This window comes from Bacillus rossius, chromosome 3, assembly GCF_032445375.1.
Source record: "Bacillus rossius redtenbacheri isolate Brsri chromosome 3, Brsri_v3, whole genome shotgun sequence".
NCBI lineage: Eukaryota > Metazoa > Arthropoda > Insecta > Phasmatodea > Bacillidae > Bacillus > Bacillus rossius.
In genome coordinates, this window is record NC_086332.1 from 41,659,891 (window position 1) to 41,687,612 (window position 27,722).

The 27,722-nt window shown below is 36.2% G+C and overlaps 1 protein-coding gene across 5 annotated transcripts in view; it reads left to right on the plus strand.

Annotated features, from left to right (window-relative positions):
* Window positions 1–27,722, plus strand: part of LOC134530566 (dnaJ protein homolog 1-like) — a 108,565-nt gene that overhangs the window by 56,391 nt on the left and 24,452 nt on the right. The window contains exons 1-2 of one of the 5 annotated variants that reach the window (XM_063365513.1): window positions 18,880–19,136; window positions 19,234–19,395. The exons of 1 other annotated variant lie outside the window; for it this stretch is intronic. Coding sequence is in view for 1 of the 4 variants with exons in the window: in XM_063365511.1 (XP_063221581.1) it covers window positions 19,898–19,986 (89 nt within the window). In the remaining 3 variants the exon portion in view is untranslated. Of the gene's footprint in view, window positions 1–1,074; window positions 1,095–18,879; window positions 19,396–19,746; window positions 19,987–27,722 lie in introns of those variants that run through there. 3 more of the 5 variants (XM_063365516.1, XM_063365512.1, XM_063365511.1) reach the window with 3 other exon arrangements.

Consider the following 27,722-nt stretch of genomic DNA (forward strand, 5'->3'; position numbering starts at 1 on the left):
GGGAGGAAATTATGAGACAAATACACGTTAAGCCAGATCTCGGTGAAGGCAGTAAGTTATTTCGCGTGATGCAGGGTGAGCTGCTACAACACCTGGAACTACAAACCGCAAACGCAGTGATGCATGTTGAGAATGATAACGTAACAGTCCAAACGTCTTGTTTTCCAAGTTATGCCTGAGAGATGACCCTATGTGTGTAAAGGAAGTGGTTTACGATTGTCGGCTAGGTGCAGTGACGGGTCGTGTACGAATTAGTTTTGACCCTGGACGGACTCGCCGACGCGTGCCTGAACTGCTCTCTCGTTGGCCGCGCCTCAGGACGCATTTGCGTAGCTGTGTTCATAAAGTTGGGGGGGGGGGGGGACAAATAATGATTTTGATGTCATGTAAACCCATTCCCCTCTTACTAAGACGGGGGATCCGGGGGTCCTCCACCGGAAAATTTTGATTTTAAAAGTGCAAAATAGCACTTTTCAAGCAGTTTTTGTATCTAACCATTGGATACATCGATGTTAAAATTATTATTGTTTCCTTAAGATAAAATTTGATGAGTGAAGAAATTACAAATAAAGTTGGGCAAAATAATATTATAAAATAAAAAATATCACGGTTTAGAAAGTTGGGGGGGACAGTCCCCTCCACCCAAAAAGTTCAGGGGGACACGTCCCCCCTGTCCCCCCCGGTTCCTACGCCCCTGCCAGGTGGAGAGGGGAGGTAGATGGCCGTGAGCACGGGTTCGAGTCCTGACTGCAACCCCGCCAAACCACCCAACTCACGCATACTTCAGGGGTCACCAAACATCCGTTATTTACATCACCATTAAAACCTGATATCTATTTTCGCAGCCAGTGGCAGTGAGCGGCAATCCGCGGCCTGGAACTCTACGTGGGCCCGCGGTTCGATGCCCGGATCTGGCACTCGGACCTCGAGGCCCGCACTGGCTGTGATGTCAGTACAGTTGCAGCTCACCTTGCGGCGGTGTTGCCTGATCAAGCAACCGGTCTGAGCCGTGTGGTAGGGGAACCGTGCAAGGAGAGGGAAAGGTGTCGGGTAGAAGCAATCCGGCACGACGACGAGAACATAACTATATATGTGTTTGTATATATGCATGTACTTATTTACAGAACATAATGTTAAGTCCTATATGCAGGGGCGTAGCCAGGGGGTTAGGGGTTCAAACCCCCCCTCCTTAGCACCAAATCTTTAATTAATATCTTATTCATCACTAAAATTTCATATTAAAATTAATAAAATTTTTACCATTACAATATTTAAATTTAAGTACCGAAAACTGCTAAAATAGCACTATTTTACACCTTAAAATCCAAATTTAATACGGGGGGGGGGGGGGCATTCTTCTTAACACCCCCCATACACAAATCCTGGCTACGCCACTGCCTATATGCAACTTTACAGTAATAGGAATGAGTATCTAGTTAGTTGCGGGATTCAGAACTTGACGATAACTTTCAAATGCTTAATATAGACATGCTGCAGCATTTATGTCGCAATTTAGCATTTTAATGTTAATTAACGCAGGCTCTTCGATGGCTGTGACTGCTGAGGTGACTTGTTCGAGGCTAGTTCCCTCGGCTCAAGACTTAGTGCATGAGAGTGAGACGAGAAACCAGTAGTAGTCCATTGACAAGTTACATTTGGGGTTGCGTTTGTCAGATGACGCAATTTTATTTTTTAGATATGAAGGGGGGTTAGTGTAAAGTTAAATCCAAGTTGGTGGGGTTGCAATCCTTGTCCCACGGCCGCCATCTTGGAAAAAGGGGTTCAAATTGTTTTTACGGTTTATCTGCCAAACTATAGATCTCGCAAAACAAATTATTCAACATTTTTTGTTGAAAATAAAATCATCTATAAGTTTTGTCTAGTAACGTTTAGTCGTAGAACCATAAATAAAAAAGTTATAAGCGAAAATCCATAAAACTTTGAGAAATAAAAATCTATTTGTCAATATAAAGTTTTTTTCTAATCATTTTACAAAAAAATGATATCAACCCTTTTTGTAGATGGTGTTTTAAGGAACTATTTTTATTATAAAATTTTTTAAATTTATTTATTAGTTAAGGTTTTACAGCGCTGCGAAACGAATACTATTCTTCAGTATTCATAACTATACATAAATATAAATATTGATGATTTGCCATAATTTTTAATCATATTGTTATTTTTATAATTGTTTAATTATTGATAATGCAATATTGTTATTAATTAATTATTGACTCTTCCCCACCACCTACGAGGTAGTGTCTGGAGGCGCGTTTTGTTTTTACGTGGTATCCCCAGTAGGCATAATCCACGGTGATTTTCTAAATCACAACTACTCTGTCCTCTGTCTGTTTGATGGACCAGGCTGCGGCTCAGCATCTGGTTGGCTTTCTATATTAAATGCTTGATGGAGAACCGGAGAAGGAAGTGGCGTCAATGTCGGCGGTTCATCTTCAAAATAATTTTCTTCAATTAATTTCGAGAGCTCCATTATGTTGCTGCAAGTCTCTCCAGAACAATGGAAGCACACCGCAGAGCATTTCAGGCCTGCTTTTCGACATCCACACATCGCTCCACAGTTTCCTTTCCATACGCAGAAAATTAATTTTAGAAGCTCAGTGGGTGCTGGAGGTTTAGAGCTCTGCACTGGCATCAAAATTTTTTCCACATTTTTTCCAGCCCCAGTCTTCAGGATCGTTTTAATTACGAAGCCATGACTGGACCTGATGGTAGACTCGGAAGCTATGAAAGCGAGCTGTATCTTGTGTTGGAGGAAGTGAAGATAAATTAAATGTACTCTTTGTCACTGAATTGGCGAATTGTTTATATCTTAGGCTGTCAAGAGAATTATCACCTTTATTAGCCACCATATAAAGAGATAAAAAAACGTTCACCAATGGCAGTGAGCAAAGCAGGGTCAACTCTCTTGTTGAGGAACAACTTTAACAAAATATAATAATAATAATAATAATAATAATAATAATAATAATAATAATAATAATAATAATAGCAGGCAGATGTTCTTTTACTCCCAAACGGTCACTTGGGTATTTTCGACCTGCGCATTATTCTCGGTAATGACACTCTCAATGATTTGACCTTGTTTAAAAATTAATAAATCCAAAGTTTTGTGATGGAGTGTCAAATCAATAATTAATTAATAACAATATTGCATTATCAATAATTAAAAAGATTATTATAAAACAAATAACAAGATGATTAAAAATTATGGTAAATCTACACTAATATTATAAAGAGGAAAATTTGTATTTTTGTGTGTATGTTTGTAATGAATAAACTTAAAAACTACTGTGCCGATTTCAAAATTTTTTCCACCATTAGAAAGCTACATTCACCCTGAGTAACATAAACTATATTTATTGCTAGAAAAGATAAGGAATCCTTACTAAAACATTAGTAACGTAACCCAAGGTGTAAAAATAATGCCATAAAACATCTTACATCGCATACGCTGCGGAAACTATTGATGATAGAACAAAAGTATGTCCTACAATATTAAAGAACATATCATTAAATACAAAAAACTTTGCGATACTATATGTCCAACTATTATCGTTATGTCACAATAACCTCTTTTTAAATTTTTAAAGTTGATAGACCATGTTATTCATACTCCTGTTTCAAACGCTTTAATTGTTTTGCCATGGAGGTCGGAATGTTGCCTGGCACAGCCATGCTTGCGACGCGCGCTATGGTTATCTATGGATGATAGGTTTGTTTGCGTTTGACGTGTCACGAGGCTCTTTCCTCTTTATAATCTACACTATAATAGTAAGTATTTATCAAAAGTTCTATTCGTTATATGGATGAGAGGTTTGTTTACGTTTGACGTGGCACGAGGCTCTTTCCTCTTTATAATCTACACTATAATAGTAAGTATTTATCAAAAGTTCTATTCTTATTTTATCTTGGACAATGAATTAGCTCAAACTGTTAACAGTCTATAAATTCTTATAGACACAATCTATCCCGACATCGAAAATCTCACAGAAAGAAATAATTGGCTCTGTTCGAGGGCGATAGTGTCACCGAGCAACGACTCAGTAAATGAGATAAATAGAATGATTATGAAAAAAGTACCGGGTGATTTTAATTGTTACAAATCTATTTACACCGTATGCAACATCGAAGATACAGTGCACTACCCACAAGAATTTTTAAATTCGTGAATGCCTAATAAATTAAAATGGTCGATTAGGTCAGGTTAGTTACATTATAAATACTTTCAAACTAAGCGGACATTAAAAATAATGTAAATTAATTTTAATGGTTGTTTAGTTTTAAAGTATTTATAATGTAACTGACCTGACTAAACAAACCGGGACAAAGGATGAACAGTTGGAACTCACGTAATTTTTTTTTACTTATTAGGGGTCGGGAAAAATCACGAAATATCACAAGGGGGAGGGGGGTATAGCGTGACCTTGACTTGCCGTAGCCAGGCAACAATATCCCAGCCCGCCGCAACATGAACCACCCGGCTCGGCTTGCCAGTCGCCAGTAAGACCATTGAATGGTAAGACTGATTTTGGCGCCGAATACATGCGTAAATCACATATAAGCCTTTCCTTTATTATTTTTATGCCAGTGAGAATAAACCTGCAACCTTAATGTGTGTCTGGACATTTTTATCACTGTGCTTAATTTTCCAGAATTACATTAGATTATACCTGTATTTAAAGATAATATTCTGAAATTTTTAAAAATATTTTGTACCAAAAAAAATACACGTGATTTATTGGGGCGGGGAGGGGGGAGGGGGGTAGTCTAAAACCTCACCACAAATCACTAAGGGGGAGGGGGGGTTAAACATTTGCTAAAAAAACATCACGTGATTAATGGACGACCTCTTACTTGCGCAACAATATCCAAATAACAATAATAAAACATTACAATTTGAAACGTTAAAAATCTCACCTAAGTTAGAGGCGGGTACAATTCCTTTGCCATTAGTAGAAAATGATGTAGTCGTTCACCTACGTCGCGAAAAAAAAATAATAAAAAATTGATACTTATAAACAAGAAACAATGGTACACGCCGCACGAATGCACAGATATTGTGATGAAAATAAAAAAATTCTATATCTCCTAAAGTATTTGGAATTTCTTATCTCCGCCGGGTTTAATGCAAAGAGGAAGTTAAATAGCATATAATAAAAGTATTTTCGGATTTTTAACATTTTTTCCGCAAATACCGCTAAACTACATATTTACCAGAAAGGTAAGCCCTCCCAGTATGTGTAATGGCACAAGACTTTTGATAAAGGAATTACGAAACAATGTGATTGTAGCAACAATCATCACTGGGCCCGCGGCCGGACAGCTCGCTCACATTCCGCGAATCCCGATGATTCCGACAGATTTGCCTATATCCTTTAAAAGGTTACAGTTTCCTGTGAAGATATCGTTTGCCCTTACGATAAACAAATCACAGGTACAAACTTTTTCGATTGTTGGCATCGACCTAAGAAAAGAGTGGTTCTCTCATGGGCAATAATTATATGTTGCCCTTTCTCGAGTATGATCTCCTGAAAATCAATATGTTTTGTTATCACCTACAAATACCACTGCCAACATAGTGTACAATGAAGTTTTAAGGTAAATTTTTTGTAAAATAAAAGTTAGAACCAATAGAATTAAATTAAGCTTTAACATAAAAATGTAAATACAGAAATGTAAAAATTACACTGACTTAGAAAAACTCTTTAAAATAAATACAGGCACCTAAAACAAAACAACAACAAAAATATTAATAAAAAAATGTAAATATATAAAAAAACTTAGGAAATTTAATTAGGTAGGATCAGATAAAAATGTAAAAAGTAATATGTCTCCCTTAAGATTAAATAAGTTACTTTAATAAAAAAACGATGAACAAATTCGGATTGTAAGTATACATAGATGATGTGATACTGTGTTAAAAAATTATAGAAATCAAACAACAACAAAATGTAAATAAAAAGTAAAAATATGAAAAAAATATATTGTCCACCCGTGCGAAGCCAGGACGGGCCACTAGTCATTAATATTTATATTTATGTATAGTTATGAATACTGAAGAATAATTCGTTTCGCAGCGCTGTAAAACCTTAACTAATAAATAAATTTAAAAATGTTTATAATAAAAATTGTTCCTTAAAACACCATCTATAAAAATGGTCTGATATTTTTTTTAATTATTAGAAAAAAAGTTATATCAACAAATAGATTTTTATTTCTCAAAGTTTTATGGATTTTCGCTTATAACTTTTTTATTTATGGTTCTACGACTAAACGTTACTGGACAAAAGTTATAAATAATTTTATTTGCAACAAAAAATGTTAAATAATTTGTTTTGTGAGACCTATTGTTTGGCATATAATCCGTAAAAACAATTTGAAACTCTTTTTTCCAAGATGGCGGCCGTGGAACAATAGTTGCAACCCCACAAACTTGGATTTAACTTTACACTAACCTCCCCTTCATATCTAAAAAAATAAAATTGCGTCCTCTGGCAAACGCACGCTAAGTAACATTTCAATGGACTATAGGCCCATCCTCAAAACAATGCAACATTGTTCATTTATCTCGATGATGGGATTTTGGACGAATTATTTCTTTAATTAATGCTTGTAACCTAAAATTCCACAATTTAACTCAGGTTAAGCTATGTGTAAGCTATACACTTCACAGACAACTCGCGTTGCGAAAGCGTACAAAAACATTTTATTGAAATACAAGTATATTAATTAAATACAGCTGCTTACTAAATTTTTTGGAGTTATATTTCTTTAGGCACGATATGGAAAATGAGAGTTAATTTGTACGATGCGCATGCAACGCAATTTTCATAGGAATATGACGTATCCACGTGTATGAACATGGAACCTAAAGTATTGGTGTGTCAAATGAATCTTTATGGTAGTGAAACTACCATGGAATATATTTGGTAAACTAAAATAGTCATAGTAAAGAGTTATTTAAAGTTTTAAAAACCTAACAATCTTCCGTCAGGCTTCTAACGTAGTGGTTATAGTGCGCGGTTAATTAAGCTATAGGAACGTGGTTCATAACTTGGGAAAAAAAAATTTCATTGCAGATTACTAGAACATACAAGTGTGCTTTATCATATTGCTATAATATTATTAAATACACAGCTAAGTTCATTACTTAAAGTAATATTAAATTAAATACGTCACGCATAGGTAAAAATAAAACATTATAAATGTATAGGGCCTAACTATAATTTAATACTTCCTATTATATATGAAACATATAGTCAAAGGTGTGCGGAAACTATGAAGTATTTTTTTTTTTAAAGATTTTTAGCCAGTTAGTGTGTTTTTTTGTATTGATTGTGAATATTATTGATAGATTTTGTGTTTATAATTTTACGGTAGTGTATTTATATAAGTGAGGTTCCTGTTAGAATAACCTTTTTGCATTTAGAAATTTTTGTCATTCAGCTTATTTACTGAATAAGATTAACTCAATTATTCTTCTAAATAAAATGATTAATTGATACATGTTTTGTTACAGTAAAGCCAGTTCAGTGTCTTAATATATTTGTAAAACTCCTCGACCCCGGAGCAACCCCCGTACGACTTCACACGGGGAGCACCAAGAAAAATACGTACTCCCCCATTTGGAAGCCACCCAAGAAGTGTTTTTTTGTTTCCACCCACCGTCTCTTTGGTAACCTGACTTGTTGCAAGGGATTGTATTCCATCAGACAAATGCCACCATTTGCCTGAGCAATCCGCCTTGGAGGAGCTGGGGCGCGAACCCGGTTCCTACAAGATACAAGTCAGGCGCTCTACTCCAGAGCCAGAGGGTAGATCGGCAATCTGCATTCTTCCTAATACTGACAAGATGTAAATTTAAGAGTGTACTGTAGTTATTAACACATGTTTAGTCCTGTGCAGTTGACTTGGCAAGCAAAGGTGACATTGGCCGGGACACGTGCAGGTGTAGAGCTGGCTGGCGACTGCCGCAATATGATATGCGCCGCGCGCGCCATAACAAGGATTGTCGCTTTCCCCCCCTCGTTCACCCCACTCCCCGCACGGCGCCTTGCCTTTGACACGTAACTGACACCGGACAGCTGGGAGTTACGCGAGCCGTCGACACGTGTTTTCGAGAGATTTCTGCCGTCGGGGCGGCTCGCGATCACGCGACTGGCCCCGGCCGCTCTCGTGAGTTCTGGAATTGCACCGGGCCCTATATATATATGCCCGAGGACGTCAGTGGAGTGGAGTGGAGTGGAGTCAGTTCGGAGTGTTCAGTCGGGAGTTCTCCCGCGGCGAAGCTTCCGGGCGATAGAGTCGCGGGCGCGGCGGAGCCCCGAGCTAAGTTGCGAGCGAGGAGTCGAGCGGATATTCGGCGAAGGGGAAGTGCGTCGGCGGCGGCGGAGTGTGGCGACGGAGTCCCGCGGTGGAGACCCACGAGGGGTGCTGCGGCGAGAGTTGCGCCAGAGGTGCGGCCCAGAGAGGTGTGTGGAACGAGTGACTGGGGAATAGACCTTTCTTTAAGTGTAATTAATTATTTGCCATTTTAGAAGATTTTTTGTAAGTGACATAAGTAGTGGCAATAAATAAAACTGTGTAGTGTAATAAAATCTTTAATTGGGCTATCCTTTACGAACCCGTGGTAAATCGGAACACCATGTAGAATATAAAAATTAAAAAAACACACACACATGCGCGAGAGATGTGTAACATTTAACTTCGGTAAACAGCAAATTCAAATGTTCTCATGTTGGAAATACACTATTAATACGAAACTTGTAGACGAAATTTAACGCATAATTCTTTAAAATAATGCCGAGCGTGGTAAACATATGCAAAATGTGTTTCCGCACCCGTCGCTAGAATTAGCAGCAACTACGTCGACCATCAAATTATTCCATTTGCAGAGATAAATTTTTAACTTTATAATGAAATCCCTCCAATAAAAGCTATGATTTTCGACCACGAATTTTATTAAAAATTTTCCCCTGCTATGCGCCACCGATGTAACATTTCCCTTCAATTCACGAAATCACACCTACTAAATGCTAAGATGTTACACAACAAAATTTGACAAACGTGTTTTTAAATCTTATACTTAAGTGATTGATATTGAATACTGGTCCATATAATTAACCAAATTATTATTTTTTGTGAAAATTAATTATTTAAAATTAGTTTATAAATTTTTTAAAGTGTATTTATATAAGCGAGGTTGCTTGTAGGCTTCTGTTATCGCTGGCAGGAAATGTCTGTTGAGGGTTTAGTAGTCTCCTGGCCGTTTACATGGGAGTATTTGTGAATTATGTTCCCATTTGTACAATTTATTTGCATTATAAATTATTACATTACTAGCTGCAGTACCCGGCGTTTCCCGGGCTAAACACATGGAACTTTATTGTCTGCGAGTTAAAGCAAACTGGATAGCGCTATATGACAGTGTGTTGGACATAGAGAAATGTCACACAATTACTGTTAGTATGTTTATTATCTATGATTTTTTGTTTACCCATGGTGATCGGTTATTTATTATTAATTATAAATTATTAAGACCATTAATCGAAATAAAAACTATCCTATCTCTCAAGTTGGAACAAATTACACATAAATGCCAATTTTCATCGAAATCGGTTGACTTGGTGAAGAGTTCACTGGAAACAAACATCAGGACACAGGATTTATATATATTAAGATTATTTAGTAAATAATAAAAAATAATAAAAATTTGATAAAAATTTGGTATATATATATATATATATATATATATATATATATATTTTGTTTTCTTTAATAATTAAAATTTATACACATTTCAGTTTTTTATTGTATACAGAGAATGGATTTATAGTTTGGTTGATTGAATTTTTTGTTTACTAACTGTCTTTTTATTATTATTTTTCCAATTATTATTTGTACGCAATATAAAAGTTAGTTTTTTAATACCCCACTTCTAACGCGCGTAAATAAGTATACACACCCATTTTTTTTTTTTATCAGTTTAGGATAAAAGATTTGTTTGATGTCTCTGTAGTTAGTATTGTTTCAAATTTATTTAATTTATTTGATACTACACTCCATTTAAACGAATTCACTGGATAAAATTGATTAATGTAAAGCAGAGATGGATGACTTGGCCCATGGTAATTTTTATGTGTATGTATGTATACACATTATAATTTAATTAATTTCTGTAAGCTACCTTCGACACAAAATTTTCTGTTAAACATTGTAGCAGAAATATAACTAGTTAGAAAAGACTTTTTATAGATATCTACTGCAATGTAGCATGTAATTGAAAGATAAAATTTACTATTCTGACTACAAACATTGGAAATTATATATGAACTGTTAACATAAAAGTCGTTGTTTCTCATGCAGATTTATGTAACATTTTTTTTTCAATAATTTCCACTTAAAAAGTCAGAAAAAACTAACTATTAGTTTGAATCATTAATATATAAAAATAAACCAAAAATTCTGGAAAAAAAAGTGTGTTGTGCAATTTTTTATTTAGTAACTTTACCAAACAATTGCATTTCTCACTCCAAATCGCCGTCGCATTTAGTTTCCTTAGTCTTGGAAATAGCACTAAACTAAAACCTTCACTGTCTATTCATTGTTAACCGTTGGAGTCTTCTGAAATAATATTTCTAAGTCTGTTTCAAAATCTGCAGCAATTCACGTGTTAACTTGCATTAATTTTTGGTTTCAAGCCGACTCTGGTTTTGTGCTTCTTAGCCTTATCATGATGGCAATCTTTTTTTCTACTTCCCCCTCCAAGATCAAAACAACTGTTACCTTCATAAAAATTCGCCACAGCGCGACCCCCTTTTCACAATGTCCCTAGACGTAAACACCCTCCTCCTCCTCCCCCGTCAGTGCCGCGACCAATCCCAGCGCGCTTCAAGGGCCAGCACGCGAGTCAGCCTAGGGTTTGGAAATACGCGGTGTTATTGAATTGTATGTCAGAGTTTTGCTTTCGAAAGGTGTTTTAGCTGTTGCATTGATATTCTATTATTATTACTATATGTTTAAGGTTTTGTTTGCTAAATTCATTTGTAAAATCTCTGAAATGGTTTACGCACAGTGATTTTTACAATTTAATTTTAAATTTGAATTAAATTTACCACAAACATATTGATTAAACAAACCTGAAAGCATATATGGCTGTAATTTGTTTATGTGTATGTAACAGTAAGAAAAAAAATACAATTTTTGGTATTTTTGGTTGTAGCGCTGGCAAAAAAAGTATTTTCGCTGTGGCATCGCCAACTTGGCCGTCGCACTAAATATTGTTATTACAGCGCCATGCGATATTTTTCTGTGATTAAAGCGTAGATCACACATCAAGTGATTCACAAAAGGCCACAACATAGTGGCTACTAACAATTTTATTTCATTCGTAGTCATCCCCCCCCCCCCCCAAAAAAAAAAAAAAACGCCAGTGACTCCACAGCTAGTCACTGTTAACTTCAAGCATTCCATTAAATTATATCCTATTCTTTAACGAAATCGAATTCTGACCATCAAACGATAGAATTATTGTTATGGTCTAAAACTCGTTGAAACCAATTCCGGTGGTACTTTTCCATGCCATGTTTGAGAACACACGAAGAAACGCACCTTCTCCATCTCGGAACTGTTCCGCTAGCCGATGGCTCTATTCCGTTCATTCCACACATATTCGGTATTTCAGATTGAGACCATGAATTTGAAAAAATTCCAAGGTCAGTGTGTGACTTAATGTCATGTTTTGCAACTGCGTGTTTTCTTTCTCGACAAGTGTCTCCCGGGAACCGCCCCTGGAGGCGTGACCTCCCGCGAGGCACGGAGGTGGATGTCAGACAGTCCTCGCAATCCTCCACCACAGAGCAAGGAAGACATGGTCGCCACTCAATAATATAACCAACGCTCTTGTTTTCTTTGGAAATCAGAGCGAACTGTGCGGTATTCAGAGGAAACCTAACGACCTAAAAAAAATCTTTAACTTTTCGAAACAAAAAGTTGGCTACCTTGATTTTTTAAATTTATTTATTTTGGAATCGTTCTTTGCCGGGAATTTTCACCATAAATGTTTCAGATTATCTATTTTCCAATGCGGAACAACCAAAAACACTATGTTAAAGTGCTTTATCATGTGTTTCGGAACTTAAAAAAAACTGCATAGCCGCAAAGCATGAGTGTTTGAAAATAATAACTTCAGTTTCAATCGCAAAAAAAAAAAAAAAAATACACACGTGCACGGGGCAGCCGTGCTTATTTCATTGCTACCAACATAGTACAACGTTGTCAAAAATGTCTTCAAATATTCATATTTAGCAATTATACTCAACACGTCACTCCATTAATACACTTTTCCATAAACTGTAAAATTACTTTTTTTAAAGTTATGTTAAAATATTTCTATGTTTTCTTTGTATTTAAAACTTAATTTTTGAAGTTGGAATTTCTCAACTGCACAGTTGTTTTTTTTTTTTTTTTTTTTTTTTTTCCGGCGATACTCCGCCTACTCAGTTGCGCGTAGGGTTACCAGACGTCCGGCAAAAAGAGGACATGTCCTCCTTTTTATGTATTTTTTTGCGTCCGGCCGGATTTTTCTTAATGCTCCAAAATGTCCGGCTTTTTTATGAAGTGAGATAATTCCTGCAGTTACACTCTGAGTAAAGCGCGCGGTGCGCGGTAATGCGCTGTCCACAGAGTCACCCCACTAGTAAGTAGTTCTATGACAGCTTGACAGGTAGCAGCACATGCAGAAACACGTGTTTTTAATATGCTGTATATGCGTAGTTTTTTTGATTCTTTATACTGAAACTGTATTAAATGCCAAAACATTGTAAAATATCGTACTCCATTGTAATCAATTCATGGCTTTTTTAAAAAAATAAATAAAATATTGTCCTCCTTTTAGTGAAATGTCCTCCTTTTGCGAGGTGAATGTCCTCCTTTTCTGTTATCAGTGTCTGGTAATCCTAGTTGCGCCCCTTGGCCTCCGCTCAGACGGCGTCTGGTCCGGCCGGGGCGCTGCCTCGCGCCTGGACATGCTCACCTCCTTCGCGCGGGCGACCTCTCGGGGTCTCCCCCAGCATGCGGGGTCAACCAGGCAGACGTGCGGTGCGCAGAGCTTCAGAAGAAGTTGTTCGACATATCCGAGCGGCGTCTGTTGATGAGGGCGGATGTGTAGTTGTGTTTCCGTATTTACTTTTATAAACCTTTATTGTTAGAAGAGTGAAAAGGGTTAAACACACTTTTTTCTTTTCTTTTTAGAATGATTATTTAAGACATGAAACACCCGGTGCAGAGTCCTGAAAGCGCTTCCAAAAAATTTCAATACATTTTTCTTCTTCTTAATTTCCCTGTCAGAGTTGTCTCATGCACGACGAGAAGACAGCGCGCTAGGTCCCGTGCTTCAGCGGAGGATGGAACAGGAGTTCCTAGCCCGCGGACGGAGATCAGCTCGGCAATGCCGAGCTCTTCCGTTTACGTTGATCCGTGCGACCAATACAAGCCGAGTATTTGGCTGCGGTGGTGACCATGGTTTTTTTTTTACGTTCTAAACATGTTAAAAATTGTTTCAAGGTAAAATCATATCTAGTATTCTATTATTATTGTGTGGTTAATATTTAACAGATATGTAAATTCTTCCCGTGCTGTGATCCCGAAAAAAAAAAAAATAATACTTCGTAAATTTTGAAATGCAATCTCTTTGGTTGGCATTTGTTACGTTCCCGTGCATTGTGGAATCAGCAGAGACGCGGTAGTCTCCGGTTCCGTGCCGCTGTGGAAGGGGCCTCAGAGGCGATGCCGCACTGGGAGAGTCCACGGACGGCCCACAAGGAGGGGGACTTCTACAGCATCAAACACGGACACGTCACCGCCGGCTGACCGGCGGGGCCCGCGAGTGACTCACTCGCCGCGTCGCTGCACCCGCGTCACGGCGCCTAGCGAGCGTGGTAGCGCGATAAGCCTCCGTGCTCGGCGTGCTGTCGCGGAGCTGCGCAGTTCTGGCCGACGGCAACGGGCGAATTCGTGCTGCGTTATAACGCGAAACTCGGACACGAAATTTAACACAGAATCGTCTAAAGAATATCGGGCATGATAAACATATAAGCATACTAGCTGCAGTACCCGGCGTTGCCCGGGCTAAACACATGGAACTTTATTGTCTGCGAGTTAAAGCAAACTGGATAGCGCTATATGACAGTGTGTTGGACATAGAGAAATGTCACACAATTACTGTTTGTATGTTTATGACATGATTTTTTGTTTACCCATGGCGATCGGTTATTTATTATTTATTATTAATTATATATTATTTAGACCATTAATCGAAATAAAAACCATCCTATCTCTCAAGTTGGAAAATTACACATAAATGCCAATTTTCATCTAAATCGGTTGACTTGGTGAAGAGTTCACTGGAAACAAACATCAGGACACTGAATTTATATGTATTAAGAATATGGTGTTTTAATAAATGACATGTTGTCCATAATTACATATTGTTAAAAATAAGTTTGTAACATTACTTTTATGAAAATACACAATGAAAGACTAGCGAAACCATAGTTGAATGATCAAATATTTATTTAAAAACATTTTTTTTCATGTTCTTATTAGGTACAAATGTGCGCGCACGCAATGCTATGGAAACCCATTCGAGTTGTCATTGCGCGTGTCAGCAGTTTTCTTCATTTGGCATCGTGCGCGCGGCAGGCCGCCATGATGGTAGTTAGCAGTATAGTTAGAAACTGGTTCCCCCAACAAGCACGTGGTACTGTGGATAGGCCTACTGAAAGCAATCATTCAGAATTTATTTCAATCACAAGGGTATCTTTTTCGTTGCCATCTTCCTCCCCACGCACGCACGCACGCACGCACGCACGCACAGACAGCCTGCCTCCCCTTCCACCCGGGGTCAATTTTGTACTGTTGACTCAAATTTGGACATTTTATATTTTGATACATAAAATTAAAATTTTTAAACTGGATGCACAATTACTGTAGTTTCTTTTCGTGGGAGAAAAAACGTCAGATTAGTAGTGTCGATAAATAATGTGCTATCATGTTCCAAAAAATATAGTGTTCACTAACTTTTGATGCTACTAGGGAAGCCCCTTGGCTGTGAACTGCCAAGCAGTCTTCTCGTCGTGCATGGGACAACTGTGACCGTGACATATGACGGAAAAATCGAGATAAAGTTGTAATGCGTTCAAGAGTCTGTACCGGTTGTTTGATATCTAAAAAGAACTCTGAAGACACGCTTTTTAGCAATTTTAACTCTTCTAATAATACAATTTAAAAACTTTATCAGGAATAAAATCTACTTTTCGACTCTCAGCGAATTCTTAAATGCTTTTCGTAAACAGAAACCATTCGGATATCTTAAGTAGTTTTAAAATCGTGTTTTTTTTTTCCTGAAGCTCTGCACACCATATGGGTGCCTAGGTAGGCAGCGCCCTTAATTCACAAACAATTACGTCCGTAGAGTTGGTGGTTATCTTTTGTCTCAAACCTTACTCTCCAAAATAGTTAACAGTGTGGATAACTATCTTATCGTAAAAATATCATCTTGTTATATTTGGAAAATATCAAATACTTACGGCCTTGTCAAAGAGTAATTCACCTCAAATAAACGACGATGTTCTTCATAGTTCCAAATGACTAGATCTTCGTTAAAAAAAACGGATAATCGCGACTTTAGAGTTGTGTGTTCCGTTGTAAACAGGGTAAACAAACGTGAAAGATTTTGTTAACACTCCAAGATTATTCTTGTGAGTCCATGAACAAAGCGAGTAAACTTAGGACGCGGTTACACGGAAATATTAACTACTTCAGGTAAACATTTTCAGCTTTTGTGTGCGGTTACACACAGTCTGAACATGTTTCGTTCGATGCCTTTTCTCATTTAACTTGAACAGGTTTTAAAAGTAGTTCAGAACGGCATCTCTTCTAAAAAAGCCTCTGATTGGCTGTTGAGTGTTGAGAGTACAAACAGTCCTTTGCGAAAAAGTTAGATGGCGGATGTTCCTGGCACAAGTTCGTGTAATATTTTACCGACTGCAATTAAACATATCAACAGGTAAATATTTTGTTGTTTTAAAATTGATGCTGACAGTAATACTCTAGCAGAGGTACACTTTATACCAATTGGCGTGTGACCCTACACTTTCACGTTTGTAAATATGTTTACTTAAACATATTCACCGGAAGAAGTTCGTTGTTCTGCGTAACCGCGCCCTTAATATATCCGTAAATTTACGAAGAATTACGTAAAACGACGAACAGTCCTCGATAATTCGAAACAGATGTCCTTCGTAAATTATTACAGGTGAATTTTTAAAAGTAGGTATGTGCAAAACACGTAAAGCAACTTAGATTTATCAGTTTTTGACGTGACGTCTAATAAATCGATGAACGCCGGCTGCACGCACGAAAAAGGATGACTCAATGTCCCGTTACGCACATTGTCCCGTTACGCTCATTGTACGCTTGCGCCGCATCTATCTCTCTTCCACTCGATTGAAACAACCATCGATTTGACTTTTTAGAGGCACATTAAACTTGAAACACTCCCATTCGTTTCCTACTTTTCCTATCATCGTCCTATCCTTAACAGAATTACACAGATTGGAAGAAGTTAACTAACAAACATGTATTAAAGTTGTAGTTAAAATAATCTCTTCGTTAAAGTAATAAACATATTTGAATTAATGAGTGCAAATAAAAGTAAATTTATTAATTAAATTGTAGATTTCACTCCTTCTTTGTATCCATACAAAATAGTGATAATTCAATAAAAATGATTCAATTTTATTCATAAAAGTATGCAATAATTTCATCAATGTTTTGTTATGACGTCACGTTAAACTATATTCCGTAAACCGACTTTACAGACAGTTTTTTTTTTTTTTGGCTTGCAGTTGCAGAATTTCATTTCAGCGGTTTGGTGGATCGGAAAATAGAACCACTCTGTCCGCTGTTCGGTTTTTTTTTTTTTTTTTGCTGGTGTGAATGACAGATTTTCTTTTTAAGTTTTCGGGAAGAAATATAACACCGACCTAGAGGTTTTTCTGTATTAGTTGATACTACTGGAGTACGTCTTGGCGGGTCGACTCCCTAGAGCTCAGCGACCTTGTAATCGACACGTCCTTCCTTGTCTGCTCCGCAGATAACAACGGCCTGGAAGTCTCCATGCCGTTCCGAAAACATTGGTCGAGAACAATCTTACGTACGGTGAAACACAGCGCAGATCTTAATGATACAAAGATGCGATAATGCTTTACGGTAATTTATTATTTAAAGGTAGTGCACTATTTGCTCGACTGGGCAGCTTAGTTAAACATAGTTAAACATAGCTATACAATTCTTTAAAGTTAAGAACTAAATTTGTAATTGTGGTTTGCTGTAGGAAACACAATTAATTAAGACTTGCATGTAACTCCCTCGCTGATGCTTACTTTTCCATTTGGTTTGGCTGAAATGTGAAGACGATCGACATGACACTTTCACGCGCTTCAAGAACCTTACCACTTTTATGCACACGGGTTGTTATTTTTTCCATAACAGCACTCTGAAAGAACCATTTTAGTAATTTCGAGGGGTCCGAAAACCATATTTATAACAAACCATCCTCGCGTATTTTATAGTCTCCTGTTGTTGTGCTTGCTTTATAAACAAGAGAGGCTCCAGGAAGGAAACCCTGCCTAGAACCAACGCTTAAAACTATCAGCCTGTGCGCTGCATTTCCTGTTGCCATTACCTACACCTTCAACGTCACCTTTCTTTTGCCAACATTTCTGAAAGGTTAAATTAGTGTCAACCCAGGATTCATCCATGTCAAATATATTCTTCCCAGTCTCCCTGCACTGTTTCATCTGAGTCAGCTACCGTTATCGCCAAGCAACAACGTCAGATCTTTCGAGAAGAAGCATTCGCTTATTTTGGCTTCTTCTCCACACAAAACCCATTTCTTTGAGTATTTTACGCAGCGATGTATTTCCCTAACTCCATCCGAATTTTTTCTTACAAAACTGGCAGTAGTTTCCTTGTCGTTTTTTTACTGCATAAAATTCGTGGCTGGTGTCTCTGATCACTCTTCTATCAAAGTCATCAACTGACAACAAACGTTTCCCAGTTTTTTTTTTTGGCTTGAAATGAATAATTAAACATGAGAGGCTGTTTAACGGTCAAATAAAGGAGTGATATATATGTAAATATAAACATATAAATTGTAAATAAATAATGTATTAATATAATATACATTAATATATATCATAAAATCATATATATCATAAAATATATAATGCAATATATAATGTATATAATGTAATATAATATCATGTAATATAATGCAATATAATGTGTAGCAATATCGGCTACACTTGTAGATAAAAAATATTCTAACAAGCGGTGCAGAAAGTTTGGAAAATTGCCAAATGCAAAACAAACAAACCGCGGGTGAAATTACGGGGAATGCGTTGAAAAACTTATAATGTTGTTGTTTGTTTTTTATTTGGCGTCTCTCTGTTGTGTTTTCGGATGCGCGAAACTGATCTTTGGCTTATACCTGTGTATCGCGCAGCTCTTTCGGTTGCATTTGTTAGAGGTACTAACAGACATATGTTGGCAGCTTCTTCATCACAACACTGGATTACACTACTTCTAATTTCCCGCTCCCCACTATGTATTACTTTATTGTATCTTGAACGTCCTGCGTCGGGCTCCATTGTTCACTTCAGACTGAGAGCGTGGCGCCTGATGTTTTTGCTATGAACCGCATAGCGGCTGATGTGCGCGCGCAGCTGCTTCCCCTCTCATTTACTCTTCCCCGCTTCCCCGCAAAACGACACGCCAAGACGTCGCGGCCCTACAGTACCATTGCACTACAGTAACGAGAGCGCGATAGTGCGTGCTATCGACTTCTGTCGCCAGATCGTCTTTCCCGCGTTTCGCGACATACGACACGTCCCTTATCGACAACGCTTCTGGAGTTGTTCAGAGACAGCGAGATATCTATCTTTCTCTACTCCACGCATCTCGGATGCGTATGCGAAATCGGAGAGCGAACTGCGGAAATGAGATATTATCAGTTTTTTTTTGTGCCTCGGTAGGAAACAAAAGAAATGAAAGTAAGTTCCCAGTCTAATTTCTAGATCCCGAGTCTCGGTTCAGTTGAACACGGAGCGCCGTCTCACGCGAGTGTCGGTGTGCGTGGCTGTCGTCCAGGGCCGGCTGCGGCGATCAGCGAGCAGAACAGGTCCGCAAGGCAGCGGCGACCGAGCTCCAGTGCCGCCAACGTGAAGGATTCCTCGTGCAGAGCATTACCAACCCAAGCTCATCTCAGCATTCAACTAGAGGTGTAAAAGTAACGAAAAAAAAAGCGTACCCGTATGTATTCGTTAATATAACATTTAGTACTCGTTACTATCGTATCGTTACGTTTCTCGTTACTTCTGATACCGCATAACATGCTATGGTATGTTGCAGCAACGAATCGAGTCGTATTGCGTACGCGTACAGTATGACGTCGCGTAAATAATAATAAATAGAATATAAACAGTTAACAATATTTGATAATTAACAGTTTTCGTTAACAAAGAAACAATTAAATCTCTATTAGAGCGGTTTTATTATGTTATCTCTTTTAAGATAAAAACAAAAAAAACGTGAAAATACGCGATAATAAAAAACATACATATTTCTAATTTGTAATTTCTTATAAACAGTAAAAAAACTTGGACGACGAATTTCCAAATTATACTTTACTTAATAAACAAACATCGTTCTTTGTAACGTAAATTCATCGAATATGCGCGCGCATGCGTGAAACATACAAAAAATGCGAGTAACGAAATCCAGCCGTGTGTAACGTTTCGTTACTCGTTACTAGATGTCGCACCCGTTACTCAGTACCGAATACATACGGTTTGCTACAGCTCTACATTCAACAGTCCCGTGTGCCGCGATAACTATTGCGAGGTAAACGTTCCTCCTATACAGAGCGAGTCTGAATACGATCAATTTCCATTGGGTGCAGATTCAACACGAAAACAATATCTGAAAAAAATATATATACATACACGACTTATAAACAAGTTATTAAAAAAAAAAATAGAGAAGCACTAAGCATCTGGATTATGTTTGATTTTGAACAAATTTCTACAACCACAGAAAAGTTAGTCACTGTCGTAAAAAGATTTCATTGAAATAACTGATAGTAACAACATTATTTAAGATATTTCAATGAAGTAATTTTACAACACCGACGAGTTTTGCTGTGGGTTGTATAGCATTGTAAAATGTAACATTGTAAAATTAAACTTTCTCCAGACGATCAGTATTTCGTCTTAAGTACTTTTTCAAATATTTGCAAAAAAATGTCTTTAAAGGTGTACCCATATCAACCTTAGAAGGAACCTAATATAATATTAACTTAATTAATTAACTTAAATTAAAAAATAATTTAACTTAGTTAAAAATATATTCAACTTATTTTTTTTGTGATGAATCTGTAGCTGGAGATCTTCGGTCAAATTGTTACTCCTACAAAAATGACCTTATTTCCTCAGTGTAAACAGCCCTTGGTCAGCCTTAAAACGCAACGTATTTTAACTATTTTTTCCGTAGTCACCGTTACATCACTCTCGCTCATGTGCTACCGACTATCAACATTGCCATTATGAGTCTGCTAATAATATATTCTGGACATACATGTAATGATATTGTACAGTATTCTCCAGGCGGCGTAAAAATTGTGACCTAAAACGAAAGTGTTATTGAATCTTGTTTGACACAAGTTACTTATTAAAACTAAAAATATTAATATACGGAACATAAAATAACATATTTCGCATTTGAACATCTCGGAAAATTCAAGATAATATTGGCCTGTTTAACATAACTCACGTTGAGTCCATGGGCACGCACCTTAGTACTCCCATTGAATATATATAACTTATAGAAGTCGCGAGGGGATACGATTTATTCTGCCAGTTTTGGAATCAAAACTGAGGTAGTTGCAAGCTCCCCCGCCAGACAGCTCTGCTTTCGAAAAGAAGGCACTCGTGGTTAGTGTCTCCCACGCTAGAGCGCTATAGTATCGCTTGTCTCAAGGTCGCGCGCGTATTATCTCTCTCTCTCTCTCTCTCTTTCTCTCTCTCTCTCTCTCTCTCTCTCTCTCTCTCTATCTTTTGTATTTTGTTTCCGTTGCTGTGTGGAGGGCCAGCGCATTGACAAGGCGGAAGGTTATGCTCGTCAAAACGATACGTAAATATATTGAACACAAATGTATTTTGTTTAAAGAACCGAAAGCAAAAAAATATTTCTTGAAATATTACACAATTATTTAAAAAGAGCCACATATATCAGTACTTCATTGGTGTTGGATTCCAGATGGTGTAATAAATATTGTATTTGAATAAAAATCGGTCCAATTGGAAATAAAATAAATATTTTATTCGCCAAATTAATTAAAGTACCTCATAGAATCCACTTTAATATAAATTCAACCAAATGTATGCAAAGAGGAAATTATAAAATACCAGACACTGTTATATAAATAGCTGATCAGTGTAAATCTGTGCACGAACTTAGTCATGCATTAATAAAAACTTTAGTAAGCTCTAACACAAGAAACTCGTTTTTATCGGGGAAAAATATTGTATGTTAAAGAAATAACTAAACAGTAAACATGTACATACATAATATTTATGTTCGCATACGTGCAGTGAATATTATTTTGCAGTGATAAATTAATATTTTATTAACATGGCTAGATCTAAAAAACAGTTTATACAAAATTTTAAAAATATTTACTACCTATACTTTTCAGAAGTAAAGTTGGTTTGTAAATTCTCCTTCAGGAGCATTATAAAACACAGTGCATTAAATTGCGTTTCAAGTCAAATAAAAAAAAAATTAAAAATGGGTGGAAGTAAAATAAAAATACCACAAACAAATGATTATACGTACTATTTTATCATCTTTATAATTTACAAATAATGAGGGCCCAGTAACTTTGAGTTAAGTTGGTGTATAAAACTCTAGCGAAAAACAGTTCTCTGTGTTCTAGAGTTGTTTGAAGAGTTTATTTACATGCACAAAAACTTTCAATGTAAAAAAAGCCACATAATCATCCTACCATAGTAGGTGACATTTTTGACAGTTCGTACAACGAAATTTGTGACTTTGACATATGAATTATATGAAGCATTAAGAATTTGTGAAGCAATAAACAAAACTAACACATATTCATGTAGTGCAAGACTAGCTAATCATGTATTAATAACTTTTGTTTATTTTACAGTAAAATATTCAGCGGCCAAAGACTTAATCCGTTGCAATAAATGTAATCTAAAGCCATCTTAAGTGAAACAAACTGTGGCTAAATGAGGCCCAGTAATTTTGAGCGAAATTGTAATCGTGCAAGTTCCCATGTACCACAGCTGTATTTACCTTATATTATATGTATATGCATAATAAATTTAAAGATCACTTAACAACTTAAAAATAAATAAAACAGAGTAAAATATAAATTTCAAAGAATTATTTCATTCTAAATATCAGTATATAAAACTCTTCCATTGCGTATACATTTTTTTAACTTTTACTTCCGTACATTCTTAACGATACGAAACATGCACAATGCCATCTAATGACATTTAACAAAACTATTGTGTTATTGTCCCTAGGTATTCGTTACGTATACGTTTTATACGTTAAGTAAAATAATCTCATTAGTAAGTACTATTTTTACAACATTAACTAATGTAAAATATTTCATTGTCGAGCTTTAGCAAACGATTTACACACGTGCGATCACTGACACGTATAGAGGAAAGTTTATAAATCAATGACTCGTTAGAAAATGTACGTGTTTGTTTCATCATCTGTGAAATATGTAAAAATATGATCGTGTAAAACGCAGAGGAATAATCAACTGTCATATGTCAGGACTGAGATTATTTGTCAGAAACGTTTGTTGAAAGCTTTCAAACTAGCAATAGTTCTAATGAGGGAATAAATAGCCGAGTCAAAATATGCTAACATTTCGCTTGTACTCGAATTAAATCCGATATTTTTGTTACACTTTGCACGTATTCAGTAGTGTCCAGGGGAATTAAAATCAAAAGTCATGATGAATAGGAAGTGAGGTAGTCAGAAACTAGAAAGGATTATAAAAAAAGGCATTTGTTTTTTATTTTTAAAAAAATATCTCGTAAATGAGTAACCTTAAAAGAAAAAAGGTTTTAATAAAAAAATGAAAGAGTATTAAAAATCCTATAAAAATTATTTTCACTTTTTCATTTCTATAATATTGTTTGAGATAGTTTCACTTAAAAAATGAGTTTTTTTATTTATCTCAAACCTTTTTCCTATAGCAACTGACCTATATATTTGTGAACCGTGCCTCTTGTATGCCAAATGCTGTCACTTGACTTTACAAAACATGTTTAAGCTAGAGTCCATGATGACCCCAGAATTAAACATTTTTACATGCCAGGGTTACTTCTCAAAGAAAAGAACTGATAGCGTTTGGTCAGACAGACCACAGAACAGACTTAAATGCGTAACATGAAAATTGTTGGAAGCCTCACACGAGGACGAGGATTCACTGACAAGTTCTTGAGCGAGTGGACCTTGGGTATGACTGCATTTGCATCTGCTCATCATTGAAGAGTTATGCGCTACTCATTTTATATCTTTGAACGACTAGATTTCTGACAATATCGAAGAAGTAGGGATGCAACAGATTAATATAAGATCTCTGCTTAGCTAAATAATCACCCACCATTTCCTGGAACACAACAAATCATCTATATAGCAAATGGACTAGTAGGGGATGCCACAGTTACCTTTTTCAATGCTATAGTAATTGGCGAGCAATCAATACAGAATAATGTTGGAAAAATTCTAATCAAGCATTGTCACGAAAAGATCAAGCTCTCCCTCGGGCGAATATTAGCTACACTATTACATTCAATTGTAATAGCTCATTTATCATTTGTTAGTTTTCCAGAGGATAACGATAAGTGAAGAAAAATAGGATGACTTGATCATGTATATGCAGTATGAGTTGGCTCCATTTCATTTAGCTCTCTTTGACGAAGCTGGGATACGCAAAACCAAGAAAGCAACCCTGTACATGTTTTATGTGACGAGGGAGAATTTGGACTTGGAGAACCCTGACTTTGTTCTTAATGGTGGATTCTTACTACACAGTCATATAGCCGATAAGAGGTACTGATTCCTCTATTTGCCCAAAATATGTCAATTACATTATCATTTCCTATTTATCATGACTGTTGATGTGACGTTCCGTGCAGACCACTGAACAATTGAAACACAAAATCATAAACATCGGATTGAATTTGAGCGCAAAATATACTTTGACTGGGCTAAAAGTCTATAACACCTCGTGTTTAAATGCGTACCTAATTTTTAGAATCTCAATATAAGTGTCTTCCAGGTGAATTTTTTTTCTGGATACATAATAAAATATTTTTGAATTTAAATTGTTCATAACTTAAGTAATAACGGTAGAATCCAAAGTATTTTAAACAGTTTTATCTACTTAAAAAAAGTACGGAGGTGGTTGTGTGGACCAATGTTTACCACGTTTTTGTTTTTATTTTTGTATAAAACAAAAGTTCGAACTTAGGTTTTTCTTACACTAATCCACTTAAAAAGTATGTTCTCTGGTAAATAAACGCAAAATTTTTCACATGACGTTTTTTGACAGCGATCATTAAGCTACTAACATCTTAATATTGTAAAGTAATAAACAAAAAAATACTAATGCAGCTGCAGTCTATCTACTCACAAATAATTAATTGTTTAGTTATTTATTAAGCACATTTTGCTATCTATCTTAAAATTTTGTTGAAACGCTTGCCAAACAAATGCATTTTATGACAGACGACGTGGGTAATAATTGGCTAAAACTTTGCGTTTATTAAAATTTACATCGAAAATTAACTAGCGTTCACTCGGTTTTAGTCAAAATAATGAAATTAAAAATATGTGGTTGCTGTAATATAATTAGTTTTTTAAAGTAATTAAAACGTGGATATTTTAAATATAATAGAAAATAATTCTTTACTAATTCATATTAAATAATTAGGACTTTCCTCGCATACTTGCGTCAACTTTTTTTTTACACAGTATATAACTGATAAATAATGTAAAACAAAATTGGCAAGTTATAATTCACAACTTCCCTGTCATTATTTTTCACTGGAAAACGGAACATTGATGTGCCTTGTGAACCGATCCTCGTATTCTGACAACCCGTGTACGCACATTTATTACCCTTCAGCATGTCTGAAATTATAAAATTATCAATGCGAAATAAAGTTAAAATAAGTAGGTATTTAACTTTTAAATTAAATCATATTTTAAAACTCAACACGGACTGAAGGCCTGATACAAAGTTCTTAGGAGCTAATTTTCACGTTACTAGGGTACACAATCCCTCGATACAGTGATCCCAGTAACTGTCTTCTCCCGGGGTTTCGTGGCTCTCAAAGGCAGTGGTAAGGAATACTTATCGTCAAGGTCGCCGAACGGTGCTGATACCAGCTTCCCGTATATGGGAGGGTGACTGGCTGGTTAACCTAGTACGCCCTAAGACCGCTAGGGGCGTGCGCTGTCGATACCCAGCGATTGAAGCGATCGCAGCGGCGGAGCTTGGAACTACAACAATTCTTCTGCGAAACCGGACAGAAAATTTAACCTGGGCTCGCGACTTCTATACATTATATATATTCAATGGTACTCCTCACTGTCATGAATATTGACACGCACAATGCATTAAACATCTGCATTATTGCCAGCAGTAGGATAGGGGTTTTTAATTAAATGAGTAACATCACGAGTAAGATGAGGGCGCATAATTTATTGTTATGTGATTCCTTAGTCGCACTTGCTAATAATTATGTAAATTATTATTTACCACCAGTAAAATGTTTTCTGAGCTTAGATGAAACTCTTAAGTGTCTTAAAATACACTTCGTGCGTGTTTTTCATTATTAATAATAAAAACATTACTTTTTCCGCTCATATTGCTGAATTTTTTTTAATGTGCTATGCCTATTTCCTGTGATGGAGTCGACTGTCAATGGCTAAATACAAGAACATATTACTACTAATATACCTACATAATATTTAGTTTGTAAACTTCTTGGATATAAACAGGAAATAATATTAGTTGTAAAAGTAGTACCATTTCAATATACATTAAAAATAAGTCTTAAGTCATGTTTTTTTTTTAAATTATGACTGCATATTTAATTAACTGCAGTCACGGTAATTGTAACTTGAAAAAAATATGCTACGAATTTTCATTCAATAAATTTAACGTGTAATTTTTTCATACATTTAGAGTTATGTTTTAATATCGTGGTTTAAAGTTGGCTTTATTGGCAATTTTCAAAATATTAAAACAATTTTTTACAAAGAAATTAGATACCTACATATCTAACATTCTTAACATTTTCCAAAAGAATTTTCAGTAAAATTCCGAAAAATAATACAATTACTACAGACGTTTCTTGTTTTAATCTGAAAACAGTATTTATAAATTCCTACTTGTTTCTGAGATATTACCGATTAAAATGTTGCATTACAAAGTCTGTCCATTGACGTGGCCGCCGCCATTTTATGCTTTATTTGCTTTGCTGATCCGTGTATAAGAACGTGTACATTTTGTATTTAGATTTTGTGATTCAGTGGAAAGCATATTAAAAAAAAGATACTTGAGTCCCTAATCGTCAACCATTATATATATATATAATATATATATATATATATATATATATATATATATATATATATATATATATATATATATGGGGCAATATTCAGGCACGGAGCGCCGACCTGTTACGTGCGATAGCACCCATCAAGAGTTGACGCCTGGGTTTGGATGCACAGTAGGGACTCACGTATTGTTTTAACTTTTAACTTAACTTCCACTGCGTCACAAATCAAATACAAAATATACACGTACTTATGGCGCCAACCGAGTCACTGCACAGACTACGTAATGCAACCTATAAACGGTAATTTCTCAGAAACCAGTAGGAAATTTAGGATTTGTTATTTCAGGGTAAATAGAGGAACGTCTATTAAAGTTCCAAAATAAAAAAAAATTCTGATTTTTATTATTTTATTTACTATAAAGTCGTGACTTTAGAATTTTAGCGAATTTTCACCCTCGGTTCAAGTTTTCCGTTTTTAAACCTTTGTCCATTGTTAGACAGACTAGGTGGTACAATATAAGTCAATCAAATGGCGTTGTCGGGATTTACAGTTATTTTATTTGTTTCTGGTTATGTTTTGTACCTGTAGGAACTAAATCAAACATGGACACACACCCCTACACCCCTTTATAAATGTTTGGGGTTGTGACAATCTATCAGGAAAGAGAATAGCATACAAATAATCCAAAGAGAAATAAACACCAATCTGTATGTCCTGCGATTGGGGGTGGATTATAAAGGGGTGGGGTTGATTTATGAAACATTCTGACTCCCCCAGTCAAGCCACACCCATCTCAGAATGTCACCGACCTCGCCATTTTGTCCTGGCTATGCGCTTATGAAGTATCAGTAAGTTGCTAACATGAAAACAAAACTTGTTAGACATTTTGTAGTCAGGTTACATTATACGGTAACATTGCTATGTTGGAAAAGTCCGTATCTCTTCATTGTTCA